We start from the raw sequence: 25407 nt of genomic DNA, 5'->3' as shown, positions 1-25407 counted from the left end.
GCAGTACCTCCCTGGAGGTGGGGCCGCAATACGGATTAGGTTAGAAACCCTGTAGGCCCGAACAGGCACAGTGACTGTCTCGCTGGACCCGACTGTCCAGGCATTAGTGCTTCGTAAACATGTTCAGGGAAGCCCACATTGCTGCCTGACTGAGACCCAGGGCACAATCTCCGCAAACTAATGCTGTGGTCGCTGCCTTGGCTCTTGTACAATGCGCTCACCACCTTCAGAAGGTTGCTATTTGGCCATTGCGTAGCAGATCTTGATGCAGAGAAGGAGTAGTTTCTGTCCTGTAACTCCAGTTCTGTAGTAGGGGTATCTCTGTTATAGTCATAATATAGGGAATAGTCCCGCCCATGTGCGTGGACCCCGGAGCAATCAAAAATAATCTCTTAAGTTGTCAAAACATGCAGAACTGCACCGACACTTAAGAGAGAATTTTGAAGACAGATAATGCAGCCTATATCCACAGGCTACACTGTCCAGTATTTCAACTAGAAATTCCACCAAAATCCACAAACAGCACAGCCTGTCCAGGGTTTTGTACAGAGAAAAACCTTGCCTTTAACAGCAAAACCCTCTGGAATGATAGAGAGGAAGAAGTGGACAGACAAGCCCCATAGGCTGCCATTATGTGGCTCAGAACCGGATACTGTGCCTTTAAGAGAACTTTCCAGAAGTCTCACAGTATCCCAGAATGCACTGCAGGTCCCTTTTACTTTCAGTTCTTTTTGAAGGCGTAACACACCAGACCTGTAGCATTTCTTACATTAATATCTCTCTCCACCGGGAGGAGGGCGGGTGCTTATGAATATAACAGAGATACCCCTACTACAGAACTGGAGTTCCAGGACAGAAACTACTCATTCTGTAGTAGGGGATCTCTGTGTATAGTCATAATCTAGTGAATAGTGAATAGAATGGCAAGCCCATCCCCACACCAAAGCGACGGTGGAGAAAAGAGAAATAACACCACTACTGCCCAACTTGAGCGTCTGCCTTGGCATCAGAGTCCAGACAGTAATGCTTAGCAAAGGTATGGACCGACTTCCAAGTGGCCGCCTTGCAGATTTCTGCAATTGGAACATTACGGAGCAAAGCAGTCGTGGCAGCTTTGCCCCTGGTGGAATGAGCCTTAGGTTTACCCCCTAAGGTCTTATTAGCCTTTTGGTAACACAACTGTATACAGGACACAATCCACCGCGAGATGGACTGCTTAGAGATAGCAAGACCCGTCCTGACTGATCCATAATTGATAAACAATTGGTCTGACCTACGAATATCCTTGGTTTTATCCAGATAAAATTTCAACACCCTCCAAACATCCAGGGAATGCAGGGACCTTTCCGCTGGAGAGGAAGGATTCTGAAAAAATGTAGGTAAAGTTATGGTCTGGTTAACATGAAAATTAGATATCACCTTTAGAAGAAATTTAGGGTGAGTATGCATAACAACCTTAGCAGCATGAAATACAGTATAAGGTTCTTGGCAACACAACGCCTGAATTTCACTCACCCTGCGGGCCGATGTAATGGCCACGAGGAACGCCGCCTTCCAGGACAGGTGCTGCAACAAAGCCTTATGAATAGGTTCAAAGGGCTCCTTCATCAATCTGGACAGCACCACATTCAATTCCCATGAAGGCGAAGGAAGCCTGACAGGAGGGAACACTTTCTTCAAGCCTTCCAAAAAATCTTTTATCACAGGGATCTGGAAGAAGGAAGTCTGTGAAGGGCATTTCCTGTAGGCAGTCAGAGCTGCGAGATGAACCTTAATGGAATGGACATTAAGGGCAGACTGCGCCAGATGTAGAAGATACGGAAGGATGACGTCTTCCTTACACGTCGTTGGGTCATAGTTCTTGGACTTGCACCAGATGCAAAACCTCTTCCACTTGTAAGCATAAGAAGTCCTAGTGGAAGGTCGCTGAGCCTCCTTCAATATGCCCATACAGTCGTCTGGAAGATTCAAATGGCCATATTACACTATCTCAGGAGCCATGCCGCCAAACTAAAAGACGAGAGGTTGGGGTTCAACATCTGCCCCCCGAACTTTGTGAGATAGTCCGGCCTGCACGGCAGCCATATGTGAGGAAGGAGAGACCGGTGAAGCAGGTCCGTGAACCACCACTGCCTGGGCCATTCCGGGTCAATCAGGATCATCGGCGCCCTGGACTGAGACAGATTGATGAGCACCGCCGGAATCAGGGGAATGGGTGGAAAAGCGTACAGAAAGCTGTTCGACCAGTTGATCCATGACGCATTCCCCAGCGTCCCCAGCTGGTATTACCTGGAGGCGAAGTCTCGGCATTTGCTGTTTTCGGCAGTGGCGAACAGATCTACGTCTGGAGTCCCCCACCTTGCGAAGGCTTCTCCTAGTACTTCGTCGTTTACGACCCATTCGTGGTTTTCCTGAATCAGTCTGATCAGTGCGTCTGCCTGAACATTCTGCACACCTGGTAGATGGGTAGCCGTTATCGTCAGTCCTCTGGCTAGAAGCCAGTGCCAGATCGCCTGCGCCTCCTGCGACAGAGTGCGCGATCTCGACCCCCCCTGCTTGTTGAGGTAATACATCGTGGTCGTATTGTCCGTCTGTACAAGTAGAGAGTTGGTCCGGAAGGACGGATGAAAGGCCTTCAGTGCCAAGTGAACAGCTCTGAGTTCCAGGAAATTGATGTGGTACGTGGACTCCGTCGGGGACCACATTCCTTGAATCTGTAAGTTTCCGGAGTGCGCCCCACAGCCGTGGAGAGACGCATCCGTCACGATAGTTTGTGTGGGAATGTCCTTGTGGAAGGGAACCCCTCTGAGGAGATTCTCCGCTGAACACCACCACTTCAGAGACTGAAGAGCATGCAGAGACAGTCGTATCCTGTCGTCCCAAGATCCTTTCCTCTGATCCCACTGATCCTCCAAGCACTCCTGCAATGGTCTCATGTGCAGCCGTGCGTGTGGTGTGAGGAAGATACAAGAGGCCATCGACCCCAGTAGAGAAGACACCGTCCTCACTGTTGTAGATGGAGCGGTCATAAGAGCCTGAGCCTTCCAAAGGAGTGATAACCGTCTCTCCTCCGAAGGAGACACGCTTGCTGACAGCGTATTAATGGAGGCTCCCAAGTACTCTATGCACGGGACCGGAGTCGGGACAGACTTGGACATGTTGATGTGCAACCCCAACTTGTTCAAGAGAACACACGTCTTCTGGAAGTGCGCTTGAGCTTCCGAGAAGGAGGAGGCCTTGATCAACCAATCGTCCAGGTACGGGTAGACAAACACCTTGTTCTTCCTCAGGTGTGCAGCTACCACCGCCATGCACTTCGAGAATGTTCTGGGCGCAGACTTCAGCCCTAATGGCAGTACTGTGTACTGATAATTCTTTGGCGCCGACTTGGAACCGCAGGATCTTCCTGTGCTTGTGTGCAATGGGCACATGGGAGTACGCATCCTGTAGGTCTATAGCACATAGCCAGTCTCCCTGTTGCAGCTGAGGATAAATCTGATGCAACGACAGCATGCAAAACTTCTCTCTGCAAATCCACTTGTTTGCTTGCCGCAAATCCAGAATGGGCCTGAACTCGTTCTTGTCCTTCTTGCGAACCAGAAAGAACCGGGAGTAAAGACCTCTTCCTCTTTGAGACAGAGGTACGTCTTCTATCGCCCTTTTCCTTAACAGGATATCGGCCTCCGCCTGGAGCTCATGCAGTTGAAACTGCGAGCTGACCGGTGGAATTGATGGAGGCGGGCTGGTGAACCGAAGACTGTATCCATTGCAAACAATATTCAGCACCCACTTGTCCTGAGTAATTTTTCTCCGCTCTGCCAGAAAAAATTGAACGCTTCCCCCCACCGGAGCGGGTAACTAATGTAGGGGAAGTAACCGCTCAGGGTCGAGACCCAGCTGTGCCTTTGTTCGCTGATGCGGACTGCTGGCCGCCTCTACCCTTCTGGCGCTTCTGGAAGGGCTTCCGGAACTGCTGCTGCTGTTGTTGCTGCTGTCCCGAAGTCTGTCCACGCCCTCTGCCCTGCGCCCCAAACTGTCTCTGGAATGGGCGGTATTTCTTCTTCTCCTTGGGCTTTTCCAACCCGACCGCCGCCAGGGTCTCGACCTCCGCCTTCATGCGGGCCATTTCGTCATCCGCATGCTTGCCAAACAGGGTTTCACCCGAGAAAGGCAGATTGGCCACCCGCTGCTGAGCTTCCGGCTTGAGTGACGTAAGCCGAAGCCAAGCGTGGCGCCGCTGGTTGACACCATGGCAGTACCCATGTGCAGCCAGAAGAGACGTATCCGCAGCCGCGCTGATGAGCTGGTTCGAAACCAGCATCCCCTCCTTCAGGATCTCTTGAAAGTCCTCTTTCTTCTCTCGGGGAAGGAACTCAGCAAATTGCTGTAGGGACTCCCATAGGGCACGATCGTATCGCCCTAGCAAAGCCGCAGCACTGGCCGCCTTCATCGCAGTAGAGGCCGTCCCACAGACCTTTCTGCCTGCTGAGTCGATACATCGCCTCTCCTTATCAGAAGGTACAGTAGAAGACGGGGAGGTGGCATGCTGCTTCCTAGCCGCCGTCACTATGACAGAATCCGGAGTAGGGTCCATCCGAAGGAAGGCCGGGTCAGAATCCGGGACCCTGTACTTCTTAAGGAGCCGGGAGGGAGCGGCCTTCGTCACCGCAGGGGTGAGAAACAACTCCTCTGCTGGCTCAACCAGCCCCGGCACTAGAGGCAGTAAAGGACAAGACAGGTGTTTTTTATGCAGTGTCTCGAAAATCACGGATGTCGTGGGAGTAGGTACCGTCACCGTGATACCCAACTTAGCCGCACCCCTCAGGAGAACATCCTGTAATGTCCTGATGTCGTCCACCGGCGATACTCTCGTCCCCGGGGATTCCGACAAAGTCGGTGAGTAGGTACTGGTCCCGGAAGAATACGTGCAGGACCATGACCGTCGCCTCCTGTGATGCCGTCTCGATCTCGTTGAGGAACTGGGACGACTCTGCGATCTCCCCCTCCGTCCGGAGCGCGATCGCGACCTCCTTGGCTTTGGGCGTTCCGCTGGCTTCACCGGAGTGGGCGACTTTGGCCCGGCATGGGCCCTCGGCCGAGAGGTCCCCTTAGGGGCGTCGGGAATCGAGGCAGTGAAGCCGTCCTCAGAGGAACCGGAGGAGGCCTGTCAGCCGGAAGCTGAGGTTGAGGTTGAGGTTGAGGCTGAGGATGAGGTTAAAGTGGAGGCAGGGTGGGAGCCCGCAGCGGTGGCCCCCTGGGCAATGGAGGAGGGGGCGTAACCGACATTGCCTTAGAAGGCGTAAACACTTCAGAATACACCGAGCCCGGTGATCTTTCTTCTGTCCTAGGCTGGCGCGTTGGAGAATCCCCTATCGGCACCTCCCGCCTGCTAGACTGACTCCTGGCGCCAGAACTCCTTCTGCGCCTCTTTGGCGTCGAAGAACGTCGACCCAACGGTGAGCGTCGGCCCCTCGACGGCAAGCGTCGCCTCCTTGACGGTAAACGCCTCCTCCTTGACGTCGAACGCCTTCGCCTCGACGGCGACCTCCGCCTCGACGGCGACCTCCGCCTCGACGGCGACCTTCGCCTTGACGACTATCTCCGTCTCGACGGCGAGCGTCTCCTCAACAGCGAGCGTCTCCTCGACGCCAAACGTCTGTGTGACTTCGACGCCCTCCTCGACGACGACCTTCTTCTCTTCGCCGACGGCGAACGGCAGTGTCGCCTCGACGGCGAGCGTCGACGCCGGGCCACCTCTCGACGTCGAATACTCGACGCCAAAGGAGACGACGACGAAATAGTCACCGGTGATCTCGACGGCGGGCTATTCAGTTCCCTCGACGCCGAGCATCGACGCCGCTTCAACCCAGAGCTCTGGGGAGACAGGGAACAGACTGCAGTAATCCCTCTCGACTCCGTAGTCAGTGCAATCGACGCCGACAGAGAATGGGGACGTTTGCTGGTCTTCCTGCCCCTGGCGAGCCCCCCAGAGGCCTCAGTATGGGCAGAGGAAGCCCTTCCAAACCCACCTTGCGCCTTCAGTCTTCTGTCTTTCAGGTCTTGGAGCCTGATCTTCAACCTATCTCTCAGGGTTCTGCTAGAGAAGCCCTGGCAGATGTCACACTCCTATGGGACATGAGATGAGGGAAGGCAGATGATGCACACCTCGTGTGGGTCCGACTTGGCCTTCTTCCTCGAGCACTCTGGGCATTTGTCAAATAATGCAGGCATATTGGCAAATAAAGAGTGCACCAAGACAAACACAAAGAAGAAACACCAAAGTACTTCAAGATAAGCACAAAAAAAACTTGAAAAAAGTGAAAAATCACCAATTAAACCCTTGAAAAGGGAGAGCTCAATGCTCCAGGGTCCTGCTTGCAGGAGCCGGAAAAAAGAACTGAAAGTAAAAGGGACCTGCAGTGAATTCTGGGATACTGTGAGACTTCTGGAAAGTTCTCTTAAAGGCACAGTATCCTGTTCTGAGCCACATAATGGCAGCCTATGGGGCTTGTCTGTCCACTTCTTCCTCTCTATCATTCCAGAGGGTTTTGCTGTTAAAGGCAAGGTTTTTCTCTGTAGAAAACCCTGGACAGACTGTGCTGTTTGTGGATTTTGGTGGAATTTCTAGTTGAAGTACTGGACAGTGTAGCCTGTGGATATAGGCTGTGTTATCTGTCTTTAAATTCTCTCTTAAGTGTTGGTGCAGTTCTGCATGTTTTGACAACTTAAGAGATTATTTTTGATTGCTCCGGGGTCCACGCACATGGGCGGGACTATTCCCTAGATTATGACTATGCACAGAGATCCCCTACTACAGAACTATCCATTGAGGAACAGTAAATTTCTGGACCACCATTCCTTTCTTGGCTCTGACTTACCCCACAAAGAATTGATCATCCACCTGGAACTCTTTTGTGTGGTCAAGGTAGAATGACAGTGCTCTTTTTGGGTCAGGCCGATGAAGTCTCTCATCTTCTTTAGAGGAGTGAGGCAGAGTGTAAAATTTAGCCAAAGTGATTGACTGGCCTATGTGAAAGCAAGTTACAACCTTCAAATGCTCTAGAGCGAAGGACCAGTTTGTCTGAGAAGATGGTAATGTACGGAGGATGTGCTAACAGTGCCTGTAGCTCACCGACCCTCCGGGCAGATGTTATTGCTACTAGCACGTCTGTTTATATTGTGAGAAGCCTGAGTGGGCAGCTATGCAAAGGCTCAGAAATAGCACACAACAAAAATGTAAACGTATAAGAACCAAATTAAGGTCCCACTGTGGCATAATGAAGGGTGCAGATGGGAACATGTGTTGAAGACCTTTCATAAACCTCTGTATACTAGGAGAATTGAACAGGGATGGCTGATCTGTCAACCGCAAAAATTGCAGAGAGATAACCTTTTAATGTGCTCAAAGCAGAGCCCTGCTGGGCTACGGTAAGAATGATTTCTAGGTCAGGGAAAGACCTGACCTAGAAAATATTTGTAGAGGGGGTCCCATATTTATGCTACTACGGTAAGAATGAGCAATAGAACCTGAGTAAGGGGTGTAGAAAGAGGGTCAAAGTGTCTGTCTTTACACTGTGCCACCAACGTGCACCAACGGCAGGCATATACCATTTTGGTAGATGGACGCCTGGAATACTAAGAAAACATTGCAGACTTGGAGCGGAAGGTCGAAAGCTGTCAACTGTTGTCCCTCAATCTCCACGCAGGAATGCAAAGCATTTTCAGGTTTGGGTACAGAACACTGCCCTGCTGCTGCGACAAAAGATCGTCTGGACGTGGCAGCCTGATCGGAGCACCCATTCTTATGCTGGGCAGCTTGGGATACCAGACACTCCATGCCCAATCCAGAGCCATTCAAATGACTTGGGCCCAGTCGTTCCTGATCTTCTTGAGAACTCAGGCCAGGAGTGGAATTAGCAGAAAGGCGTACAAGAGGCCTGAGCTCCAGTCAAGATGAAAAGCGTCTCCAAGTGAGAGCAGCCTTGGAAACTCCAGCACACAAAATAGTTGACATTGTTCATTCTCGACAGAGGCAAACATATCTAACCAAGGTTCACCCGATTCTTGGAAAAGACCTTGATCCACCTTTGGATGGAGAAGCAAATTGTGATCCGCTAAGCATCAATGGCTGAGTTAGTCTGCTCTGGCATTTAGAGAACCCTCCAGGCGTTGAACCACCAGAGATATGCCTTGGTGTTCCAGCTATGTCTAGAGGCGGAGTACCTCTTGACAAAGAGTTCACAACCACACCCCACCCTGTTTGCTGCAATACCACATGCTGGTGGTGTGTCTGTGAACACCTGTACCAGCCTTCCCCTGAATGAAGGAAGAAAGGCCTTCAATGCCAACCAGATTGCTCAAAGCTCCACCAGGTTGATGTGGAGTACGGATTCCCCAGAGACTAGAGTCCTCTGACCTCCATCTCTCCTAGAATGGGCGCCCTAGCCCAGAAGTGATACAGTTGTCACCACAGTCAGCTCTGGTTGGGGAAGGGAGAGGGTTCTGCCACTGACCCAATCGTGCTTCGTTAGCCACCCTTTCAGGTCTATTGCAGGTCCCTCTGAGATCTGGACCATGTCAGAGAGATTCTCCTGATGCTGTGCCCACTGGAACTTCAGGTCCCACTGCCCACCACGCATATGACAGTAGGCATGTGTCACAAGAAGGATGCAGGAGGTCATGAGACCCAGCAGCCTCGGAGTCAGTCTCACCGAAATCAAGGATAGAGGCCAAAATAGCGGTATCATAGCCTGACTATCTTTGACTCTCCTGCTGGAGTATAGGCCTGAAACTGCACTGTGTCCAGAACAGCTCAGATGAAAGGGAGCATCTGAGAAGGAGTCAGGTGTGACTTTGGCACGTTGATAGTGAACCCTTGGTGAGTACAGAAGGCTCGCCGTAGTCTGAAGTTGGGAGACAACTGACTGGGTTAAGCCTGCCTCCAACAGCCAATCATCAAGGTAAGAAAAGACTGGAAACCCTAAGCTTTGCACATTAACTGCGACCTCTGCCATCACTTCCAGGAACAGCTGAGGGGCACTGGTAAGGCTAAAGGAGAGAACGGCAAACTGAAAGTGCTCTTGGCCCGACCGTGAACTGCAGAAAACACCTATGGGTAGGCAGGACGGGGATGTGAAAATGTGTGTCCAAGTCCAGCGATATCATCCAGTCTCTTGTGTCCACTGCAGACAGGACTTGCAAGAGAGTGAGCATTTTGAATTTGTCCTTTTTCAGGAATTGATTTAGAAGATGCAGGTCTAGAATAGGACAGAGGCCTCAGTCCTTCTTGGGCACCAGAAAGTAGCAGGAAGAGCAACCATGACTTACTTCTGATGCCAGCACCTACTCTATAGCTCAGTTGGCAAAAAGAGCTAACACCACCTGACAGGGCACGGAGAGGCGCTCCTCTGTTAGCTTGTCATTGGTAAGTGGCTTGAGTAGGGGTAGCCACAAAGGGGAGGCATTAGCACCAATGAACGAGTTGCAAAACCCAATGGTTGGATGTTATTGACCTCCAATGGAGCATAATGTACTGTATCCTACCCATCACTGGATGTCCATGATGGTCAGAGGGCTCACTAAAAGGGTTTGGAGATAGTGGTTCCTGTGGAGGGTAGTGGACTGGCTCGACCTTTGGCTGCAAGTCACACCTGGTCAGTGTGCCTAAAAATTTCAGAGAATAAGGTATCGCCTTGCTTTGTTTTTTCAACCCTCATTTGTTTATCTCTCCACAGACACACCCGAATTCTGTTAGCTTGGAGATTGAACCATCTCCCTCTTCTTCCCCTCCCATCTTGTCAGCTCCTCTAATTTAAATGAATGCATGGTCAACCAACATCTCCTTAAATTCCCTTGCTTTCAATCTCTGAACGAGGTAAGTTTCTCTCATTTTCCACACTCATTTTGAAAGGCTTACATGAATGCAGCAGAGGTGGAACTGCAGTAATATTTTCTAGCCTCAATGCTGGCATCACAAAGCCTCAATACTGGCATCACACTGAACAAAGTTGCAATCTCGTACTAATTCAGAGACTTTAATACCTATATAGTTGGGGTACTTTTTGAATTTGGCACAGTAATCTTTAAAGTAATTTTTATAGTTCTATTATGTACAACATACTAATATATATAACATTCAATCACAAATTAAAAACTGTGAGTTGTCTTTATTTATCGACGAATTCAATGTCCCCACCAGAGAAGACAGTCTTTTTGCTAATTAGACTTACCGCAATTCTGCTCATCAGTTCCATCAAGACAATCCTTTATACCATCACAATGCTTCAAAGAAGGGATGCAGGTTTTATTGGAACACTGAAATCCATTGCACTGGGTTTCTGGAAAGCAATAATTACAATATAATTGCCGTCACAGCTATATAAAAAGTCAGATAAAAATAAATGAACAAGTTACTCACCTTCCGTAACGATGTATCTGTAAGAAACATTAGTTAGTGTTAGACTCCCTACCTTAGAATATCCCCAGGGGTCAGACTGGATCCGGATAGTTTTCCCTAGCAGTACCTCTGAGCGTCAGTAGGAGGCGATGTGCGGCTCCGCGTCCATCGCTGGCATCCTATGCGCCGAGATGACATCACGTAGACTACTTAGGCGCCACCCATGCGCGCTGACACCAGTTCTGTACATGACTTTCCGCGCAAGGAACGCAGAGCCATGCAAGGCACTGACCACTGGTGCATAAAACTAGGGCCCTAAAAGGGATGACCTTAACCCTAGAAATCAGTTAGCAGAACCGGGAGGATGGGTGGGGCGGTAAGGAATCTAACACTAACTAGTATTTCTTACAGATATATCATTACCGAAGGTAAGTAACTTGTTCATCTGAAAGAAACAGGTTAGTGTTAGATTCATTATCCTAGAATAGATACCCAAGCAATACCAACCCCGGTGGTGGGTCTGCAAACTAAGATCACACTAGAAAATCCCGGAGAACAGAACGGCCAAAGAAACAGTCGCTCCGGACTTGTCAAGGCTATAATGCTTGGTAAAGGTATGCAGCGAGGACCACGTAGGTGCCTGACAGATATCCTGCAAAGGGAGTCCCCATCCCAGAGCAGTAGTGGCTGCTGTTGCCCGAGTAGAACGGGCACGCAGCCCCACAGGAGGCTTCTTTTTAGCCAAGGAGTAACAGGCTTTAATACACAGATGGACCCACCGAGAGATGGTTCGCTTGTGCACAGCCCGACCTTTCTTGGCGCCCACATAGCCAATAAAGAGTTGATCATCCACACGGAACTGTTGCGTGCGCTTCAGATAGAACGAGAGCACACGTTTTGGGTACAGGCGGTGGAGCCTCTCTTCCTCTTTTGAAGGGTGCGGAGGTGGAGAGAAGGTGGGCAAAGTGATGGTCTGGCAGATGTGGAAGGGCGTGACAACCTTTGGCAGGAAAGAAGGACAGGTCCTCAAAACCACCTTCCCTGGATGAACAGAAAGGAAAGGAGATGAACAGAAAAGAAAGAGCCTGGAGCTCACACACTCTTCTGGCAGACGTGATAGCTACCAGGAAAGCAGTCTTAAGGGCGAGAAGACGTAAAGGACAATTATGAAGGGGTTCAAAGGGAGCGCCCATCAGATAGGTCAAGACAAGATTTAAGTCCTGCTGAGACATTATGAAAGGCACGGGAGGAAACATGTGTGAAATGCTTTTGAGAAAACGGTTAACAACCGGGGACTTAAAAATAGAAGGCTGATCTGGAAGCTGTAGAAAGGCGGAGATGGCAGAAAGATAACCTTTTATAGTGCCCTGAGCGGAGCCCTGCTGAGCCAAGTATGGAAGGAACAGAAGGACCTCAGAAAGAGGGGCAGAGAAGGGATCCACAGCATTTGCTGTGCAGCATGCCACAAATTTGTTCCACCTGAAGGCGTATACCGTCTTAGTGGAGGGACACCTGGCTGCCAGAATGACATAACCGACTTCGGGAGGAAGATCGAAAGCTGTAAACTTTCGTCGCTCAATCTCCACGCATGGAGGTGGAGGCTGGACAGGTTGGGTGGAGGACCGACCCCTGCTGCTGAGACAGAAGATCCTCCCGTCGGATCGGGGGATCGATCACCATGCTGAGTAGCTCGGGATACCAGTATCTTCGGCCCAATTCAGAGCCACAAGGATGACTTGGGCCCGGTCGCGCAAAATCTTCTTCAGCACTCTGGGCAGAAGTGGTATAGGCTGAAAGGCGTACAACAGACGGCAACTTCACGAAAAGCGGCGCCGGGCGAGTGCCGGCTTGGAAATTCCAAATTGCAGAACTGATGATATTGTGCGATCCCTTCTGTGGCGAATAGATCTAACCAAGGCTCTCCCCACTGCTGAAAGAGACCTTGCGCCACGTCCGAGTGCAGACACCATTCGTGATCCATCAAGCACAGGAGGCTGAGTTTGTCTGCCCTAGCGTTCAGAGAACCTGCCAGGTGTTGAACCACCAAGGTAATGACTTGATGTTCCAATCATGTCCAGAGGCGCAGAGCCTCCTGACATAGGGAACACGACCCCACCCCGCCCTGTTTGTTGCAGTACCACATGGCGGTGGTGTTGTCCATGAACACCTGCACTACACTTCCCCGGACAGGGGGAAGGAATGCCTTCAGTGTAAGTTGGATCGCCCGAAGCTCCAAAAGATTGATATGGAGCCGGGACTCTGCCGGAGACCAGAGGCCTCTGATCTCCGCCTCTCCCAAGTGGCCTCCCCATCCCAGGAGGGACGCATCCATCACCACTGTGTGCTCCGGTTGGGGAAGGGAGAGGGATCTGCCATTGACCCAATCGCGATTCGTGAGCCACCACTGCAATTGTCGTGCAGTGCCCTCCGAGATCTGGACATGATTGGACAGGTTGCCCTGATGCTGTGCCCACTGGAACTTCAGGTCCCACTGCAGAGCCCGCACAGGCCACCTGGCATGTTGCACTAGCAGGATGCAGGAGGCCATCAGGCCCAGGAGCCGGCGGGTCATCCTGACAAACCCAGGATAGGGGCTAAAAGATCGGAATCATAGCCTGAATATCCCGGACTCGCTGCTCGGGAGGATAAATCCGAAACTGCGTCGAATCCAGAACCGCTCTGATGAAGCGGAACTTCTAAGAGGGACTCATGTGCCACTTCAGCATGTTGATGGAGAACTCCAGCAAATGCATTAGGTCGGCCGAAGTCTGGGGGTGGGTGACGACTGTCTGGGGCAAGCCTGCCTTCAACAACCAGTCATCAAGGTAGGGGAAGACTGACACCCCTGACCTGCGCAGATGAGCTGCGACCACCGCCATCACTTTGGTGAACACCCGAGGGGTGCTGGTAAGGCCGAAGGGGAGCACGACAAACTGAAAATGCTCTTGGCCTACCGTGAACCGCAGGTAACGCCGGTAGGACAGCAGGACGGGGATGTGAAAATATGCAACCTGCAAGTCCAATGCTACCATCCAGTCTTCAGGGCCGAGGGCAGCCAAGACCTGAGTCAGAGTCAATATCTTGAACTTCTCCTTCCGGAAGAAGCAATGGACGTTCCTGAGGTCCAAGATGGGGAGTGGGAATAACAACCACTCCCTACTTCTGGCCCAGAAACGCACTATATGGCCTCCTTGGCCTAGAGGGCCGTGACTTCCTGCTGGAGAAGTGCCAAGTGTTCCCTCAACATGCGGTGACTGAGGTGGCATGGCTGGAGGGATGGACTGAAAGGGAAGGGAGTAACCCTTGCGGATGATCTGAAACAGCCACTTGTCCGATGTGATAGCATGCCAGTGGGGGAGGTGATGGCGGATCCTGCCACCCACTGGTGTGGGGTGCCCCACAAAGCTCGGATTAGGAAGGTTTGGAGGTAGAAGCAGCGGGGGCGGAGGTGGACTGACCTACCCATGCTGATTTCCAGACCCCCCCCTGTGGATACCGCGGACGCGCTGAGGCTGGTTCTGCACAGGCTTGCTGATGGAACGTGCTTGAGCGCCCCTTCCGTGGCCACGAAAGGAACGAAAACCAGGAGTGGCTGGGCTTTTCGTGGAAAGACCAAAGGACTTGGCCGTGGCCCGCGAGTTCCTTAAAACGCTCAAGCGCACTGTCGGCTTTATCGCCAAACAGGCGAGTGCAATCGAAGGGCATGTCCATGAGTCAGCTTTGGACATCTGGCGAGAACCCGGTAGATCTCAACCAGGCATGGCGATGAAGCGCCACAGTCGTAGAAATTGCTCTACCCAGTGAGTCTGCGGTGTCCAAACCACACCGATTGGCGAACGTAGCCGCCTCTTTACCCTCAGCAACAGCTTGAGACAGCATAGCTTGGGTCTCTTCCGGCACTGAGACAACACCTGTGCAACTGTATCCCACACCGCGTGGGAATAGTGGCCCAATAGGCATGCGGTGTTCACCGACTGCAGCCCTAAGCAGGCCGCAGAGAACAACTGCTAGCTGAATTGCTCTAGCTTCTTAGAGTCCTTATCCGGTGGAGCCGTGGGAAAGACACTCTGGAACATCGAAGCTTGGATGACCAGGCTCTAGGGTGTAGGATGAGTGGTCAGAAAGGCAAGGTCACACGGCGCCGGGCAATGACGCCTGGCGACATTCTTATCCAGAGGGGCCCCGTGGATGGCAGCGACCAAGTACCCAGTAAAACATCAGTGAGGGTGTCATTAAATGGCAGCAGGTTTCCGACGAGTTGGACGCCGTCTGGAGGACATCAATGAGGAGATTAGTCTTTAAGGCCATCGTAGGGAGATAAGGTTGAGGACCTCAGCGGCCCGACAGAGCACCATCGTGTAAGAAGCGCCCTCCTCCATGGTAGGCGGAGGAGAGGGAAACCCTGGGTCAGAAAAGACATGAAGGACGCGGGCCTCCTCTGACTCGACCGCCCAGTCCTGCTCATTGTCACACTGATGAGCAAGAGGGTCCTCGGACCCCTCCCAGTCGTCCTCCACCTCCGCCTTATGTGAGACAGACTGCGACAGCAGGGCAGGGACCGGGGAAGGAACGAATGGCGCAGGGAACGGCTCCGGACAGGGCCAAACTGGCGCCGTGTCCAATGTGGATTCTAGGTAGGGACAAAACTGTCCAGGACCCAGGGCAGGGGCAGAACAATAGTCATCCGCTGTGGCGCCGGAGCCGAGACTGGCAAGGGGGCCGGAGCCATCAGCGTGGGACCTTGTGGCAGGATCCTGTGGCGCCGGAGCCGCCGGCAGCCTGACAGGATTATGACAAGAGACTACGGGCCCAAGGGCGCGCCGGCAGGAGCCGGAGGCCTACACAGGCAGTCCATGGTAGCAAGAAATTCTTGCACCTGTGCGGGAGTTGCCGACGGACCCGGGTAAGGTGGGTAGGCCGTGGGACTCCCGAGACACAAAGGAGCCGCAGGGGCAGAACCCCTGTCCCCCTCGTCCTCATCCGGGGACGACGGGGGACGACGGAGAGCAACAATGCTTCTTCGACTTCTTTTTGTGTCGTCTCATACCCGAATCCGAGGGTGAAGACTTGAAGCCCGACGGGCGATGATGGTGGCCCCGCGAGCGTTCCTTGGAGCGGCCCCAGACCGTGAACGGCGCTGGGACGAGTGCTGGACCTCAAGCAGCTTCCGGCGCCGTTCCCTCAAGGCCTTCAGGGGCATGGCCAGACAGTCCATACAGGACCGGGATTCATGGTCGCTCTCCAGGCAGTAGAGACAGACGTCGTGGGGGTCCGCCACCAACATATTGCGACGGCAGGCCCCACAAGACTTAAAACCAGGCATCCCTACGTGCACCAGAGTAGACTCAGACTTACAAGCGACAAAAGTCTCAAAAAGTGACTAAGGTATGTGCTCTAACCGGATCTGTGCTTACTGGCGCAGAAAAATAAAGAACTGATGTCAGCGCGCATGGGTGGCGCCTAAGTAGTCTTCGTGACGTCATCTCGGCGCATACGACGCCAGCGACGGATGTGGAGCCACACGACCCCACCTACTGACGCGCAGAGGTACTGCTAGCGAAAACTCTACGGATCCAGTCTGACACCTGGGGATATTCTAAGGTAAGGAATCTAACACTAAAGTGTTTCCTTCAGATCAGTGAATCTTTAGATGCAATTAATCCCTAGTTGTAACTTCTCAACAATTCGCTAATTCAAATACCAAAATAAAATATTCAAAACCAAAATAAAAAGGGCAGATTTGAATGCAAACTGACAGCATTTAGTAGATCTCAGAACACATTTTTTCAGATTAATTTAAGATATGTGGGCTTCATGTGTGTAAAACAGGGAAAAACAGTTTACTGTTTTAAGTCTATCGAGTATATTAGGTGTTTTTTAGACTTACTGACATTTGCAACTCTTACTGAACCATATGATCCTAAATAAATAAAAATTGCCAAAAAGAAATACAGGTCTTTAAAGTGACAGAAAACACCATGGAAAGAGTAAATTCGAGAGGGAGACAGTCCGTATATATTCATAAAGTCACCTGGTTGAATCATCCCCTATAATTAGACTAGTCCTGGTAGTTTTAAACAGAGAGGAACACATTTTAACATGCCGCAAACAAAAGTGTTTCTTTAGTAGAACATCCATCTCACTGGCAAGAGCATTTCCGGAAATGAGGTGAACTTAACTCCTGCTATGGGCCACATTCTAGAACTCTGTAGTGCTAAGTTTAGGGCAGGGAAGGAAGGGGTCTTGTGACTGATTACATCAAAGATAACTGTAGTTAAAGGGGAGTGATCTATGCTTAATTTAGCATCGAATTTTTAATAGATTGACATGCTTGAATTAGATTAGCAAGTAATACAATACCAAAGAAAAGAAATCAGATAAGTGGGAACAAAGCTCACTTTTTTTTTTTTAGACAAGCTGAAGAGGACTATCCGGCCAATTACGAATTCATATCTTTATCAAGGCATTAGTACTTTACAAACGTGTGCCGACATTGCCATGTGACTGCTCTGCAGAAGGAGGAAATAAGTCAGTCGTTACAGAAACATTTGTGGTGGAATGTGCTGTGACACTACCTGTGAGGGGGCAGTTGGCTATGGCACAGCAAAAGGAAATGCATAAACATATCCATATGGTGATGCCTGCTTTGAGACAGGACACATTTTTTCTGGCTTTTAAAAGAGATAAAGAGCCAACCTGAAATTCTGAATGTTTTTGAAGTACACCGTAAAGCAACAATGAACATCTAAAATTAATAATTTCAGCTGATGTGTTCAGATTCTGAACAAAAGATGGAAGGAACACAAGTTGATTGATAGGGACCTCCAGAAGGACCTTCAAAATACACCTAGAATTTATGTGAAGGATAGCGTTGTCCTTGCAGAAATATATGTACGCTTTATGAGTGCAAAAGCTTGGATTTCACTAACTCGCTTATATGATGTCAGTACTAACAGAACGGCCACTTTGTAATATAAGAACGTGGTGTTGGCTCCATGAATTGGCTCTAACAGAGGGTTCATTAGCTGTGAGAGTTGCATTCCCAGGCTACAGCAGTGTGACGCACCAGGTAAACAATCTAAATAGACCTCACTTAAATACTTTCATGATGCTCCAGAAAAACAGAAAGCAATTGTCTGAAGGTCACCTTCAGTGTGATATAACAGGGAAGTTGTTTCCTTAAAGTGCAATATAAGCCCCATTTTTGGAGATACAAAATAAATGGTGAACGTTGCAAGGGTTGTAATGAAAGCAAATGTTAACCCGTGTGGTAGCTGCACATTCCTAGGCTCTTTTATGTTCACTTGTTTCTCTTTGTTCAAGAGTGCAAATGCTCATGCAACACACTGAGGGTTGCGAAGCTGAAATCTAACTTTTGTCCCTGCTTACCTGGACAGAACATTCCCAAACTGGGAGTTGTGAGGGCTTTTATTCAAACAGGTGAAAGAGATTCCTGAACCAGTACTGCCGAGCCACGCTTGAGTTGTCAAGATAAGCTTGCACACTTCTGAAAAACCAATAAGGAACATCTTTAGGATGAAGGCTAATAGCAGGGTTGCACAAGGTTGCACAAGTGTCTTGTTCCTCGAAAATGGATCAACGCTTCCCTGGTTGTCAATGTGTGCAAACAAAGAACCTGTACTTTTTAGTTGTCTCTGGCTGCGAATAAATGAGACTGCAGATTTCTCCATATTTGGAATCATCTATAGAGGTGATTGGAGAGGCTCTACCATTTATGAAGGATGCTGTTGGATATGTGGAGAGTGAACGTCAGTCGTTACATCACAGGTCTTTACGTCCGAACTGTCTTTACTATGGAGGTGTGTGTGTGTTAGTTATAGTTAATCACGTTACCATAAGAAATCGATTTTTTGCTTTGCTATTAACCTTGGTGCCGTTTGGTGAATCTTCAAGAAATTTTCAAGAAACTTCCCAAGAAAAGTTTATCCACTTCAGGACTTTCCTGTAAACTTTTGTGGTGGTCTGTCAACTGGGTGCATGAAAAAAGGAAGGTGTCCCACTTCAAGGCGGATTATCTCATGCTGGTGTAGTAAGCATGGATCTAAGTTGAATGCCATTAAGTCTATCTGAGGAATGCGTTTAGTGTATGTTACTAAACAGCGGCCTGACAGCAGATGCCCTCTACAGTGACAAATGGATACCTCTCAACCTCTTTTCTTAAAATTGGGGGTCAGCTGAAGTCTTTTTGGAGGATAATCCCACAAAGGTGAATAGAAAATTGTCCTCGGTGTAGCATGTTGAATTATTGCAAGTCCACAAACCCTAACGGAAAATATCAACATGTTTGTACGTTGTCATCTACCATATCATGAGTCATAGATGAGGTTGTAAGAAGCACATGATGGGACTCAAGTTATAGTTAACTCATTGAACTATGACTAGAATGATATATGTGTTACTGGCGGGCGCCAGTAGGTAGCTACAGTTAGGTCCTAGTTTCCATAGGACAAGCGTTTTTTGACTTGCCTATATCTTTGGCGCCACTTGACGAATCTTCGCAAAATTTCCCCAAACATGTGCGATTAAAGAAAAGTGTCATAGTACATCTTGTTGTGCATGGGAAGCTTCTGGGTGATCAGTTAAGCGGCGGCCGAGAAAAATGAGGACCAAAAAATGGCATTTTCCTATTTAAATTCCCATAGGACAAGGGTCGAACCTACAATCCAAACCGCAGGATGGAATTAAAAAAAGTTTGGCAGAAAGGTAGATGTTGTACGCAGATTATGCTTATTGTTATTTGGTGCAAATCCATTCAGAAGTTTTTGTAAAATTTAAGAAGAAAAAGTTAATGATATCACTGGCCGCGAAGCCTCTGTGAAAAAAAGACTAGCTTGTGCATGGAAATGCACTGCTCTTATTGGATTCCAACACTTTAACCAGGAAGTACTTGCAGCCATCTTGGGACTCGGCTTCACCAAGTTCCGAAACAAAAAGTGAAAATGTATATAGGAGGGAAGGGTAGAAAAACAAACATTTTTTGTTTGTATTTTTGATGTAAGGTTGTGACAAATTCGCAAATTGGAGGTAAAAATAAAAAAATTGAAAAACAAAGTGTGGGTCCATCTCCTCATTCATTATCGGCCCCTGGGTGGGCCGGGTCCCGGGGGCATTTTCCCGGAGAACCACCACCTCCCTGGGGTCTATTCTTTTACATGGGGGGGTTCTATCTGACCCTCCCAGCCATGGGGACCACCACCTCCCCGGGACTTATTCTGAAATTATTACAGGGGCTGGGGTATTAAATCACTCATGACATCACAGATGACATCAGTGATGTCACTGACCATGTCATGAGTGATGTAATATGTGAGGTCATAAGCAGTGCATTGCGGGGACACAAGTTATAGTTAGCTCAGCTAACTAAAACTGCTGAATTTCACTGTTTTTTTAAACCTGAGCCTAAATATAAAGTCCCTGCAGCCTTTGTTTTTTCAGTGACTTTCTAAGGTTAAATGCTAATTCCTAACTATAATGTCCCTGTAACCTTTGTTTTTTTCAGTGAATATATACATATATGTGTGTGTGAGTGTGTGTGTGGTTACACAGGTGAGTTTTAGTTTTTCAAAGGATTCTGGTATCTGTAGTGTTGTGTTGGTTAAAATCGAACCCTTCAGTGGGTTTTGCGAGGCTACAGTTATTAGTAAAATTCGATTTTAACCAAGGCAACACATCGGATACCAGAATCCTTTGGAGAACAAAACCTCACCTGTGTAACCCACCAGAGGGCATACATTGAAAATAAAAGTGAGCTTTGGATGTGTATTGTGATTGTAGCAAGCTGCCTCTGATTAAGGGGGCAGGGGGATCCGAAACGCGTCAGGTGAAAACTTTCAGGCTCTAACTTGCCAGTTTCCCCTAATAAAAGAATTCAAATTCAGTTGAATTGCCTGCGGTGGAGTGTGTCTTCGTGCACAGAACAAACTATGGGAGATATATATATATATATATATATACATATATATACACTACTAGCCCCATAATGCAAAGGTCTCAGAGCGACACGTGACCACTTGAAAAATAAAAAGGGAAAACGCCAGTATGTGTTCTTGTCGTGCTTTTCTTCAATGCAGTCCATGATGAAGGGTGTTGGCCTGAAACGCGTAGGACTGGTGATGATTATGGTATGGAAATGCGGAATAATGCCTTTGCTTACTGCCTCCAACCTGAGCTGATACTTATGAGTCCCACGAGGGGTAACCTTTTTTGTTTGGAGATATATATATATATTTGAGCTGTACAAAGCCACCAGGTCGACCCATTATCTCTGCCTGTAACATTATCCTTGAAAACGTTAGTAAATATGTAGATTTGTTTCTACAAGAACATGTGAAAAATGTACCTTCTTTTATATTGGATACAGGAGATCTGCTGAGAAAATTGTCTGATTTTAGGTGGGAACCTAGTTACTTATTAATCTCTCTGGATGTTACGTCCCTTTATACAAGCATATACCATAGGGACGGCATTAAAGCAGTGCAGCATTTCTTAAGTACAAGACCTACGTGTCTGAATGAGCATACGAGAATGATTCTATCTATGATCAGTTTGTGTTTAAAGAACAATTTCTTTCTGTTTGCTAATCAACTCTTCCAGCAGGTCAGGGGCGTGGCTATGGGGGCCTGCTTCTCTCCCAGTTATGCCTGTTTACATATGGGATACTGGGAGGAGCAGGTCCTCATGGCCAACTTTCATACCATCATGAATTCAAAAGTTAAGAAATGGATGAGGTACATTGATGACCTTTTTATAGTCTGGGACGGGTTGAGAACAGTTCATTAAGAGTATAAATGTGAACAATTTAAATCTAGAGTTCACAAGCAGCATCAGTGCCACTTCCATCTGTTTCCTAGACGTGGAAATATTTGTCAACAATGATAAATTAGAGACCAAACTTTACCGCAAACCCACAGCTGGGAACACAGTTTTACATGCTGCAAGTCACCATCCAGCACATCTTATATGGAACATTCCATATGGTGAATTGCTCCGAATTAGGAGTATATGCAGCACAGAAACGGATTGCAGACAGGCACAAATGGAGTGTAAAGCTAGGTTCCTGAGAAGAGGTTACAAAACTCAGTTCATAGATAAAGCAATGAGTAGAGCCAACTCTCAGGATAGAATGCAACTCTTAGCCACTCATTCATCTGGAAAGGGTAACACTGACAATATTGAACCGAGTGAGACCAGGCTTATTTTTGCTTATAATAATCAGCACCAGATTATTCACAGGATTGTGAAACGCAATTGGTCGCTTATCACAAGTGATCCGGTGGTGGGAACACTGGTTACCAAGGCCCCTAGCATAACTTACAAGAAAGCAAGAACTATGAAGAATTGTCTAGTTTCTAGCAGTCCTGAAGTTCGGACCACAGGATTGTGGTTGAACAGCAGCAACGGCTTTTTAAAATGCTCCACTTGCAAGGCGTGCAGAAATGGAGTAAGTAAGTCTGAATACAGGACTCCCTTCAATACCAAACCAATCAGCATTAAACACAAATTGACATGCAGGACGGAGTACGCAGTGTACGTATTGGAATGTCCCTGTGGTCTAAGGTACATGGGAAGTACGAGACCACAGGTGTACAAAAGGATTTTACAGCACCTAAGGGCTATCATCAACAGTGACACTACGTACCCGGTCGCACGTCATTTCAATGAATGTCATAATAAGAATGCTGTGGAGCGGAGGTATTTTGTTATAGACACGGTCCCACCACAGAGGAGGGGAGGGGATCGTGAGTCCCAGCTGCGAAAATTGGAAACTAGACATATAATTCTGCTCGATACAAAAACTCCTAATGGTCTTAATGCAAGTGAGGATTGTTATACATATTTATGATCCTGCACTAATTTAGGAGTCCTGTACTTGCCATTATGTACTTTGTATATATTAGCTGTCTTTCCACATTCAATCATTTTTATCTATTTTCACTTTTTTATCTCCACAGATTTTATCACTTGGTTGCACTCATTTTTATTGCCATTATTTATATATGCAATTTGCACAGCTAACTTTGCACAGCAACAGCACTTTGCCCACTTGGGCTGGACTATGTAGTGTCCTTTTAAATTATAGGTGAGCACTTAGTTTGCATACTTTTCAATGTGTAATGAATTTGGCTAAGTTTAAGATTTGTATTTCCTAGTTTATTGTAATTTTAAACAGGATTTTTTTCTTAAACAAGATTTTAGCCATACATTGATGTATTTATGGATGTGTATTCTTTGTCTTTTAAACAGCAATGATAAGGAGTATTTATATATTTTTAAAGCATATTTATATGTTTTATAATTATTCTAAATTGCTGCTAAATGAGAATACAAATAACTGTGCTATGCTTGTTTTTCATTATTGCTTAAACTTGGTACAAGGATTATCCTTGAATGTGCAATATTTGCAAATTTTCAACATTTTGACATTATGTTTTCTATGTCTATTAAATTAATGGCATGCAGCACTTTAAAAGGAGGATATCCGCCCCTTTAACGTTGTCATGTGAACAAGGCCTCGTTAGGCCAAAACGCGTAATGGCGGGATGGTGTAGAGCACAATAAAAATACTTAAGCACCATTACTGGGTTCGCCTCGTCTTTTCAAGCAGGAAATTGCTGCAAGACGTTATATATATATATATAAAACCTACTGGCGGTCGCCAGTAGGTAGTTATAGTTAGGATCGTTTTCCATAGGAAATCCGCAACATTCTATTGGGAATAACTTTGGCGCCGAATGAGGGATCTGCCTGTAATTTTCCTTAACCTTGCCTCGCTGCGCTCCGCTCCTTCCCTGAAAGTTTCGGGGGGATCCGTCAAGCGGGGGCCAGGATAAAAGGGGGTTCCCAAAACGTGTTTTCCCCATGTTAATTTCCATAGGGCGGTTGGACTCACTTTTAGCCCGAACGGCTGAATGGATTTCCACCAAACTTGGCAAAATTGTAGGGACTGGTACCCCGATGTGCCTTTGCTATGTCTCAAGATATATGCTCCAGTGGTTTTTACAAAAATTAACTTTGAAAAATATATATTGGGCTACATTGGGCTATATATATGTTAGAGCCCAAATGTAGCCCAATGTAGCCCAAAGATGGCCACCAGAGACAAAAAAAAACAAATGTAGCCCAAATATCAGCCAGATGTAGCCCAACTATAGCCCAATGCCAGAATGTCCCAGAGTGTTCTAAAGAACAACTAGAGCGCTAACAGTCTTACTTATGGCAAAAGTATGGCACACCTGAAGTCATCTTGATTGGAATAAAGAGTTTACACTTAAAACATTTAATTTGCAAAGGAACAAAATGAGGGGGTTCATTTTGCCATAGAAATTATGATTAGTGCTGAAGAAAGAAAAATTAGGGCACATTTTGAGTGACTTCTCAAATCCTCTTATATTTCATTAAAAAAATTCTGATATGCAGTCTCCCAAGATGGCCACCAGAGACAATTGTAGGGACTGGTACCCCGATGTGCCTTTGCTATGTTTTAAGATATATGCTCCAGTGGTTTTTACGAAAATTAACTTTGAAAAAATATATATTGGGCTACATTGGGCTATATATATGTTAGAGACCAAATGTAGCCCAATGTAGCCCAAAGATGGCCACCAGAGACAAAAAAAAACAAATGTAGCCCAAATATCAGCCAGATGTAGCCCAACTATAGCCCAATGACAGAATGTCCCAGAGTGTTCTAAAGAACAACTAGAACGCTAACAGTCTTACTTATGACAAAAGTATGGCACACCTGAAGTCATCTTGATTGGAATAAAGTGGTAACACTTAATACATTTAATTTGAAAAGGAACAAAATGAGGGGTTTCATTCTGCCATAGAAATTTTATATATATATATATATAATCACTGAAAAAACCATAGGTTTCACACCAGTTATAGTTAGAAATTAGCATTTAAAAAACCTATTAAATTCACTGAAAAAACCATAGGTTTCACACCAGTTATAGTTAGGTGGAAATTTTACTCGCATAAAACCATTGAAATTCCCACGTTATAGTTAGTTGGACTCACTATAACTTGCGCGTGCAATGCACTGCTGATGACGTCACATATTAAATCACTCATGACATGGTCAGTGACATCACTCATGAGACCACTTCCATTTCTGTCTTTGGCATATGTTAAGAGTACACCAAGACAGTGCAAGGGAAAAACATTATCAATTTAGCAAAGGTATCCTTCATTAGGATTTCCAGTCCTACTCGAGTTAATGTGCCTAGGTACTTCCCACCACAGTACACAATCATGAGGTCCGGGGCTGGTGAATCCACAATGGTTTTAACCAAAGGTAGTAATTGATAAAACTTTAATCTTCTGTGCCCAATCCAAGTAATGTCCACATTAGCCTAACTCAGGTCACTGTTAATACTTCTTTCTTGCAGCCTCAGCATCCCAATAGGCATAGCTGTGGCCCACAATCCGCACTCTAAGCATTTTGAAATGAAAGCAGCAGTAGCAGACAGGAGAAGAAGCTGCAGCTGAATGAGGCAGTTGGTAGAATTAAAAGGCAGTTAAAATTGTATATGCAGTTATGGTTTCTCATGCACTCATTCTAACATCTCTGTACCAATCATGCACTCATACTAATATTCAAATATACATGCACCTCTGATGCACTAATTCAATCCTCCATGCCCCCTTCCATGCACCCATTTTAACATCCATGCACTTGTCATGCACTCATTCTAACATCTATGCACCACGCATGCACTCATACTAGTATCCATGTAGCACACATTCAATCATCCATGCACCACTCATTCAAACATTCAGCTGCCTCTGATGCGCTCATTCTAACACCCATGCACATGTCATGCACTTCTTAAATCATTTATGTACCACTCATGCAGTCATTTTAACATCCATAGAACACTCATAACACTCATACTATTATCCATGCACCACTCATGCACTCAATCATCCATGCACCGCTGATGAATGATGCACTCATTCAATCATCCATGCACCTCTGATGCACT

The 25407-nt window shown here is 47.5% G+C and overlaps 1 protein-coding gene across 1 annotated transcript in view; it reads right to left on the bottom strand.

Annotated features, from left to right (window-relative positions):
- SORL1 (sortilin related receptor 1) overlaps window positions 1–25407 on the bottom strand; it is an 852839-nt gene that overhangs the window by 292224 nt on the left and 535208 nt on the right. Inside the window, exon 27 of the mRNA XM_078682321.1 lies at window positions 10230–10337. Coding sequence (XP_078538447.1) covers window positions 10230–10337 — 108 coding nt within the window. The remainder of the gene's footprint in view (window positions 1–10229; window positions 10338–25407) is intronic.

The sequence above is a fragment of the Lissotriton helveticus genome, chromosome 3_1 (assembly GCF_964261635.1).
Source record: "Lissotriton helveticus chromosome 3_1, aLisHel1.1, whole genome shotgun sequence".
NCBI lineage: Eukaryota > Metazoa > Chordata > Amphibia > Caudata > Salamandridae > Lissotriton > Lissotriton helveticus.
This window is presented reverse-complemented; position numbering and strand designations above follow the sequence as displayed.